Source organism: Leptonotus elevatus, chromosome 4 (assembly GCF_054856555.1).
Source record: "Leptonotus elevatus isolate MCC_2025b chromosome 4, RoL_Lele_1.0, whole genome shotgun sequence".
Classification (NCBI taxonomy): domain Eukaryota; kingdom Metazoa; phylum Chordata; class Actinopteri; order Syngnathiformes; family Syngnathidae; genus Leptonotus; species Leptonotus elevatus.
In genome coordinates this window covers 30,820,066-30,829,282 of record NC_141242.1, presented here as the reverse complement: position 1 = coordinate 30,829,282, position 9,217 = coordinate 30,820,066, and the positions used below count along the sequence as shown (strand labels likewise).

Here is a 9,217-nt window from a genome sequence, read left to right as displayed (position 1 = left end):
AAATTGTTGCTGTTTGGACAGGGAAAACGACATTGAAGTATTATTACAGCACTCCAGAACACACATTAGCACAGATATCATTTTGATCATGACCAGTATGTCAGTTATATTGAAGGTGGAAATGCACCTCTGGGGGAGCCCTGTAGAGGTCTACAATCATGTCAGACTCCTCTAATGGATTTTGTATACTTTCCTCTGGGCCTACAAATGAATGAGAAAAAAACCCACAAATAAAGTTAGTCAATTTACTTTGACAATTGAAGATCTGGATAAAGTCGAACCCGTCTTACTCTTAGTGTTGATAATCTCATAGATTTTATGAGGGTCTGCAGTCTTGGAGTTATCTTCAATCGGTTTGAAGCGCAGTGGGTGGTTGTTCAGGTTACAGCGAAAGTTTGTTTTCCATCTGGCCTTATTATTCGGGAATGCACTGATTTTACCACTGACAACTGCCCAGTCCTGTGAACCATCCAGTCACATCTTAAGTGGAATACAGTGAATTGAACTGTCATTCAGTTTTACAATTATCAGCTCTGCATATCAATGTAAATATATAGTCTAGATCAGGGATGAACTGATAAGTCGCATACAACTAGTAAAAAATGAAAATAATTTGTATTCTGGCGACCAAGTTCCCACAAAGAACATGTATTACAGTATTGGGAAATGTGAGGAAATTGTACTCATTTGCGCTCTGGTCACTAATTACGCTGTAAACAAACAAAGTGCAGCTCAGCCTCTGTCTAGTGGACATCATAGCTAGCAATATGTTTTTGGTGGTAAGTCAAAACTTTTTTTCAAATGGTGTTTAAAGATGTAACATGCACATGCATTTTGTGAGGATCTTTTGAAGCAAACCAAAAAATGCTTTTAAATTATTTTTCCTAACTTACCTACAAATGGGTTGCAACTTTACAACATGGAGATGCAGGTAGCTCCCGTAGTTTTTGAGTCAATTTGGCATTTTGAATATGTGTTGATATTTGAACCATTTTCATATAGGCTACTTTTGTTCGCTTTTACTTGGCCAAAATTATGCAGTACCCTTTTCAAAACATACCTGTCAAATCCAGTGTTCTCATTGTATAATATGGTTAGAATTTTCTAGATTGTGTTTTTTGGATTGTGCCAGACTGCCAATAAAATAACTCTTTTATTTTGATAGGGTTTGGAATATATGTTATGTTTAAAAAAAACAAATGCCAAAAAATGCCAAATATTGAACAGGTCTCTTTTTTTTGTCACATTCACATTTCCAACAAATTGACTTTAAAATGGTTAAACTCCAAATTTAGACTTAAAGCTGCTCTTTGTAACGATTTGCCCAAAAATATCTTTACAATAGCCTTTTTATTTGACTATTTATGACTCAAACATCTTCCAATTAGTAGATTAACACCTTAGCTGTTCACAATGGGTACTCCTGCAAGCCTCTGCCAATAGTTTTCAGACTGGATTTGGATTTGAATTTCCCACCCTCTGTCTGCGGATATGACGTCACGTCCGCATTCTGTACGTGAAGAAGTGTGTTTGCAGTTTAATTTTTCATCAACAGGTGGCAGTAGTGATTCAAAATTGAATTTTCTGCACTCAGCTTTAACTGTATTGGACAAACGAAGCTTCATGAAGCACTTGATATTATTTTACTCCTCTAGAGGGCACTCTTGGTTTAAAGATGCAGTGGAAATGTAATCAACTTCCATAGCACTAGCCTTTATCTTTTTAATGGGAGCACCATCTAGAGGAGTTAAAAAATACATCACAAGTGCTTCATGAAGCTTCATTTTCCCATCACTACGTAACTACATTTAGCGGTAAAAAAAAAACAATGCACTATTTTAACACAATTTGAAACCTAATTTAAATATTGAACTGTAGAATGTGGCAAACAAGTGTGCCAGCCTAGAAACATGTGACAACTTGACCTACATGAAATATTTTCGTGTCGACATCACTGCAGTCCCTTTTGGAGTTGTGTTTCCAGGGAATTCGGATCTTGTTTGGAGCCACGTAGCGCAGACCTTCATGTCGACCCGCCTGCACTTGCTCTATGAGCCAGCTGGCAAACGGTGGCTTGTTAGGGCTGTAATGAAACATGTTGGATTAGCCATCACTCTTGTTTTGCGGACACTCACAAGAATTGGGAGACTATCAGCTGAGTAATAACTGAGTAATCCGACACTGGAAACTTTAAAGGGAACCAAACTACCACACGATCACATGTTGTCCGCCTGCAAGCAAAAGAGATTAAGATAGAGAAAATCTTACCATTGCATTTCTTGGCACTTGTTCCTTCCTTTACCAGGAGTTAAATCTGATTCTTTCTGGCACTGAATGAGATTTTATACACGCACTCACACACCGCATCACGTGCTTCCCCCTAAGTGGGAGGGCACCACTTCCTGTTGTATTTCCTGCTTGAGAAGGTGTGTAGGAGGTGGCTTCAGGTGCATAAATTAAGCAAACCGGTGTTTTTTTCTTTTTGCCTAAATCGACGTGTACATTCGGTATTGGGTGAAAATGAAAGTTGTCTAGGAATTATGTCATCGCTTGTCTTGTATCATCCTTCCGTTGTATTTCATCAGTGATTTCAACCAACTGAAGCCCTGAGACCAAACATACTATATTCCAAATATTTTCTTAATCCCCTGATGGATGATTAGGTGCTAGTTATGAGTTTATTGCACAATTTGCGATTTTTGTCTTTGTTTTGCTTTGCTTGCCCCAGTGGTCGACTGCTGTCAGGTCCACTGGAAGCAAATTGGGGTGCAGTGTCTTGCTCAAGGACACTTCAACATGATCACCAGGGATGGAGATGGCCGCTCTACCACTGAGCCATGCCAAGATGATTCACTGCTCTGTGATAATGCCGTGCAAATGAAAGCTAATAGGTCTGTGCATATATTTTTGTGGCTGAAACTAAAGTGTGAACGAGACCCATCATGTGACAGGAAATATCGTCCACCTGCCCTTGCTTTTAATTGAGGTTGCTCACCAAAATACTCAATAAGAAATTACTCATAGATTTCGAGTTAAATACGTCATCTCTAAATGAGGTGTCATAAATCCACACCGAGGGACTTTTGGCGTCAGGACCCTGCAGGTGTGCTATTGTATTCTGTGTAAGTGACTATTAATAACTGGTGGGGCGCACACCAGCTTCCTGTCGTATTTAATCTTCAAAACCACCCACCCAACGGAGCTTCTCTATTTATAGCGCCACAGTGTTTCCATACCTGAGTGAACTGCAAAACTGGAGGATCAAGTCAGTTTTCACCTTGTGTTTGCCATTTTCTATCCACACTCACCCAACAGTCCAACATTTTTTGGCCCGAATATTTCCTGAAGCTTTTTTTCCCTCTTCTTTAGAATCATACACAATTGAGTCAGTAATACAGAAGTGATGCATACACAATGTGGACACTTCCCCATTCCAGCTACGTGGACTCCTTTTGAGGTTTCATGGCAAAAGAGAGAGGATCATGTTGCATGTTACAATGGCACTAAGAAGATCAGCTTGTTGTGAGATCCGATAGGGATCTGTCTATAAAATGTTCTAAATAAAAATAGAATATGCACTTTAAGCGTATAAATGAGTGTTGTTTTTTTATAGGTGCAATGACGTGGCATTTGAGTTATTTGAAAATAGAGAAAGTAGACAGCAAAAAAAAAAGATACTTGCGGCACTAATTAGGAATTGAACATTTAAAGGTCTTGTAAAATGCATTCAGAGGTTTGTTTCAGAACACGTGATACATGTTTGAAGAGAATTGCTGAAAAGCTGCCAAGACATGATTATATATAATAGCTTGCTTGTGCAGTACCTTTGACCATATTTTGTCTTTAAGATTCTTACAATCTTCGCTGACCTGTCAGGACCTTTGAAATTCCACTTTGCATCTACTGTATTGTCTTGTATTTTCTAATGGGGTTTTCTTAGTTTATTTGTGGACTCCTGTGTTCATGATCTTATGCGGAATTATTTTTTTTGTTTCATGGCTTCCTGTGTTGTGACTCCTTCCCTTCCCTTGTGCGTTCCTCGTCAGTGTCATTTTGTAGGTTGGGCTTCATAAAATTGGAGTCACAAATGCCCGATGAGGAAAAAGTGCAATGAATGAAACACTCATTTGTCACAACCTGTTCTAAGTGGGAAATGCTGATATTTGTCTTTATATCCTCTGTGAGAAGTAATTTAAGCTGCCCAAAAACATCTTGTCTTCGTTGTCAACTCACTCACTAGAATATCAAAGTATGTCCAGCATCAAGTTGATCAGCAGTCGTCAGACGTGTTTGATGACATTCCAAACTGCTGCTGCAAAGTAAGAAATTTCCCCACTTGGAACTTCCAAATGTCCAAGCGTTTTGTAGCTTTGAGCTTGGACCTTGAATGATCTAAAACGGATGTCAAACTCATATTAGCTCAAGGGCCGCATAGAAGAAAATAAAGTGGGCCGGATCGGTAAATTAATGGTATATAACTTAAAAACAATTGCCGTCAATTATAAGCGGATTTTTGCCATTTGTGGGCCAGCCCTAAATTATGGAGCTCAACTTTAATCATATAGTTAAAAAAATTTAATAATAACATGAACGTGTTAAATTTACCAGTTTTGCAGACATATTATTCCCAAACTGCGTTGTGTGGCGCAGTTAATAAAATTATAAGGACGTTAATCCTTGTCATATGTATTTGTGTTACCAGTCATTGAATTTGTGTCGTATTTAACACATTTATGTCGGTCTATGATTATTTTTTTTTTTAAACAAACGTAAATTAGGTTGTGTGTAAAATAATGGCATCCAAGACTATTAATACCATGTACAAGTTGCTCATCTGAGGACTGCATGTGAAATTACAAATTAATATGTTTTTATTGTGGCCGGCTGATTAATTGGTCCGATATTACAAAAAAATAAAATAAAATAACTTCACAAAATCGTCTCGCGGGCCAGATTAAACTCCTTTGCGGGCCTAATCCGGCCCGTGGGCCGTATGTTTGACACCACTGATCTAAGAAGATGTAAAATTGTCCCTACTACCTCGTGGGATGTCATAACAGCCTGCTGATATTTGTATTGATGTTGAGATTTGTTGTGTGTTGATTTCTTGTACTGACTTGCTTCATTTGAGTTTCACTTGTCATGGTGGTTCCCTCATGTGTCCACACTTGTCCTTGGTTTCTGCTCATGGTAGGTTTGCCTGTTGAAGAAGATTCTACGCCCACGTGCTCAGCAACAATCCTCTGCTATAATTTAAAAACTTCAATATTTACTTCCAGCCTTCCAAAGTGCTATTATTAATGATTATTACTATAAACTATAAAGATGATTTTTCTCATTTCAATCTTAATGGCTTATGGAAACTTTGATATTACTGCCATTATTGTTGCCTCATCCAAACCTAATGACAATTTACTCGGCACCTTTGTAACCGTGAATATGATACAACAATGTAAAAGGGGAACCCCCCCCCCCCCCTCACTGTAATGTGTCTTACTGTATTGTTGTCCTTCCTTCAACGTTCCCTCCTGTTTACGCTCTCTCACGCCTACGCTCTCACACACCTCTCTCATTCTTCCTCCCCCTTTAACAGCATGTCACGCACAGCTGTTGTTTGAAACTTTGAGCGATGCCATTCTTAACTTGTTCCTTATAACCACCTTAAATACGTTCCTAAAGACTTTGCTGTGATAGTTGTGTTGTATTTTGGAGGTTAAAGGCAGTTGTTCCACATTTGCAAGACTCAAATGGAAAGTCCCACAGACTACTTGTTCTACATAGTTTTCATAAAATTAAAACACATACGCCCCCCCCCCCCCAAAATAGATTTGCAGATTTTATGAACATATGAAGAAAGTGTGCAAAGTTAACTACCAAAGTAACATCCATAGAAATAGCACTTGAGCTAAACATAATAAAATTAAATTGGAAATAAAAAAGTAAATTGGGAGCACTTACTGTAATTAATGTAATAAAAATCACACCACCCAACAAAAATAATAATAACAAAAATAATATCTACTATAATGATCTCCAAGTGTGAATTCCTGGCCTTTGAACTCACCTAAATGATTATTGTGCTGCCATTCAGTTGTAACGGGTTGGTGCACAGGTTCGTTGTACCTTCTGCCATCTAGTGGAATAACTTGTCATTGTTCTGAATGTCTGCCTCGTCATACAGTACGTCGCTAGCGGTGATAAATAAAAAAACAGAAAACATTATTTTCAGAATTCGATGTTCGGATCCACTTCCGTGCTTGCATAGTTAAGGTTGTCTTTGGTTACGCTGGCATCCTCCCACATGGCAAAAACATACACGTTTGGTGGAAGACCCTCTACAAAGAAAAATAATAAGCAAAGAAAATTGGCAGATCTGTGTCACGTTGTAAGTTTTGGGGAGGTGACCTGAAGAGGTGCATTGGCTGCAATTACTGATTCATGCCACAAGATGGCGTAATTATCTAATTTTTACTCCATCATGGATTGCACCATCTTCTCAAAAGACCGACAGTGCAAATATATTACTTTCTGAACCCGAACAAACCCAAGTGTCCCCCCCCCCCTTCTCCTTCGTATTTTTTTTTATTTAAGCATGGTGCACATTTAAACCTGCAAGTTTAATTCTCTTATCAAACTGCTGTCCACTCTGCGATGGTGCTGAAATGCCTCCGTGCACCTGCAGCTCGATTTGGGATTAGGAACTCGCTCTGCAGCAACCGCCTTTAGATTCCAACATGAGCGAACGCAACAAGAGTGCACATAACCTGCATGTCATAAACACAATGTTTACCTTGGAGTGAATCGCGTCCTCGCGCCAGTTGTCTAATTGCCAATTACTGTGCACACAGACACGCTTTAGCATCTATTTGGCTGCGTAAAGCTGTAGCCTGGATACAGCACCGAGCGTCTTGGTATTTGTGATCGTAAAGAGCCGGAGAAGAAGGACGGTGGGGGGGCGAAGACTTATAATTTGAAGACTTGCCAGGGGTACATTGTCAAATTCAAAAGGCATTTCAAAGAGTCCAACCATTCACTTTTTTCATTCTCCTCTTTTTTCCAGTCTTTTCTGTATTGCCCCCACTCCCTCCCCATCTCGCCCCTCGAGCTCCCTGCTTTCTTCTCGCACGGTTGCAGGCCGTTTGAATGGACCAATGGGCCTTCAAGTTGGAGACATTGGAATGCAAATGAGGCCAGCGCGTGCTCGGGACCCAGTGAAAGCTCAGATTGTTTATTGAGCTCCCGGAGCCACGCGCCTGGCCCGAGGGAGTCGGCCCGCGGAAGAATCACACAGCGGGGGCGGGGCCTCGCTACGGAGCGTGCGAGGAGGGGGTGGGGTGTGCGTCGGGGCGCGTGTTGAAAAAGAGGAGTGCTGCCAAAGTTTGGGTCACATCGGCTCGTGCAGAACAGCAGTCAAGAGAGACTTGGACCAAAGTCGGCCACCACTCGGTCCTCCCCCCACGCGAAGGACACGAGAGCCAAGCGTCACTGCATCCATCACAGGAGCTGTCACAGACATGGCAACCATCACCACCACGCAGAGCGCCTTCACCTTCGCGCTCACCGAGAGACGCGCCGGTTTGAGCGTGCACGCCGCGGCGCAGGATTGCTCGCTCCCGAGCGCGCATGAGCAGAACCGAAGCAAGGTGCTGAAGAGACAGCGCTCCAACTCGCCCGAGCTGCTGCGCTGCAAGCGGCGCCTGAGCTTCAACGGCCTGGGCTACTCCATCCCGCAGCAGCAGCCCGTGGCCGTGGCCCGGCGGAACGAACGCGAGCGGAACCGGGTCAAGCAGGTCAACATGGGCTTCCAGACCCTTCGCCAGCACGTGCCCAACGGGGCCGCCAACAAGAAGATGAGCAAGGTGGAGACCCTGCGCTCAGCGGTGGAGTACATCCGAGCTTTGCAGCAACTTTTAGACGAGCACGACGCGGTGTCGGCGGCCTTCCAATGCGGGCTGCCCTCGCCGACGCTTTCCAACACGTACTCGGCCGACCCGGAGTCGCCCCACTCCACGTACTCATCCGACGAGCCTCTGAGCTCCGAGGAGCAGGAGTTGTTGGACTTCACTACCTGGTTCGACCGGTACTGACGCAGCACCACGCGGCGGCGCCCGAGCCGGCTCATGGCTGAGACTTGACAAGCGGTGGGTTCGAACGCGAACTGCGAGCAAATTAAGCAGCCAAGCAATAATGGCAGGAGCTGAGGGAATGAAGGAGTTGTTGGACTGTGTCATGTTGACGCGTTGAAGTAAATACTGTTGAACAAGTGCAATTATTAGGTGACGCACGCACGCACGCACGCACGCACACACACACACACGCAACCGTCCTCATACGACTGACGATGGACATACATGTGTATTTCTTTCTTGTCATTCATTGTAATTTGAAGACCTATTTTTGTACACTGAAAATTGTCACTGAACTGGATTAAGTTTTATCAGCAATATCAAGGCTACTACCTGGGACGAAATAGTTTTTTACCCCTTGAAAAATAAGGGGTGAAAAGGAGATCTCTTTTGATGTATGCACTTGTTCTACACTTCCTGTAGCCTCCAAATGTATATATTTGATTTTAACAGATATATTTGTGTAAAACGAGTTTTTATAAATAAAATAATCTATTTATATTACATGCTTGTGTTCACGTGTACGTACGTTGATTTGCTTTCATCTTTGCGACCGTATGTTCACGCGTGGGAGGGAGTGTGCGGCAGTAATTGAGCAAACTATGGAGCACTTCTATTCAAGTCCAACCTCCTCAGTGACCTTTCCCCGACTGGATTGGGCACATGGGGCTAAAATTGCGCAGCTGGGTGAGCCCTCAATAAGCATGAGAGACGCGCACCTTTGTCTGCATTCAAGGAGGGGAGATTAATATTACTTTTCTTGCATTGCATTGTTTCATGCGTGCACGATTGCGCCTGCAGGGAGAGTGTTTTGGAGGGAGAGGAGGAGGGGGCAATTCACTCGTCTCAAAGCCCATTTGAAATACGGCCCCGGGAAAGTCAGCAAGACAATACGACAGGTCAAAATTCGTATTGGCCTGACTAAGATCAATCTAAATAAAAACCTGGCCTTGTAGGCTGGTTGTATCCCCGACTGTGTTTTTCAAGCAGGGCTCAATCACAAGCACATCTCCCGTTAAATGGGGAGCACAACACCCCACTGTGGGCGCCATTGTGCTTCCTTTGCGCCTCATTATTTACATTTGGGGCCT

At 42.5% G+C, this 9,217-nt stretch overlaps 2 protein-coding genes across 3 annotated transcripts in view; one reads left to right on the top strand and one right to left on the bottom strand.

Annotated features, from left to right (window-relative positions):
• The window catches only part of LOC147176486 (interferon regulatory factor 7-like), a 4,584-nt gene extending 2,204 nt beyond the window's left edge, over positions 1-2,380 (bottom strand). Inside the window, exons 1-5 of one of the 2 annotated variants that reach the window (XM_086074161.1) lie at positions 2,269-2,380; positions 1,930-2,083; positions 291-459; positions 128-201; positions 1-9 (exon numbers count right to left, since the gene is read on the bottom strand). The exon at positions 1-9 is cut by the window's left edge and continues 43 nt beyond it. In XM_086074161.1, coding sequence (XP_085930287.1) covers positions 1-9; positions 128-201; positions 291-459; positions 1,930-2,083; positions 2,269-2,276 — 414 coding nt within the window. In that variant the 5' untranslated portion in view covers positions 2,277-2,380. Of the gene's footprint in view, positions 10-127; positions 202-290; positions 460-1,929; positions 2,113-2,268 lie in introns of those variants that run through there. The other variant, XM_086074160.1, reaches the window with a different exon arrangement.
• A 4,992-nt stretch (positions 2,381-7,372) lies between these two features.
• LOC147176485 (achaete-scute homolog 1b-like) lies at positions 7,373-8,630 on the top strand. Its single transcript, XM_086074167.1, has one exon. It carries the CDS (start codon positions 7,515-7,517, stop codon positions 8,085-8,087), a length of 573 nt encoding a protein of 190 aa, XP_085930293.1. The 5' UTR covers positions 7,373-7,514; the 3' UTR covers positions 8,088-8,630.
• The last annotated feature ends 587 nt before the right edge of the window (positions 8,631-9,217 follow it).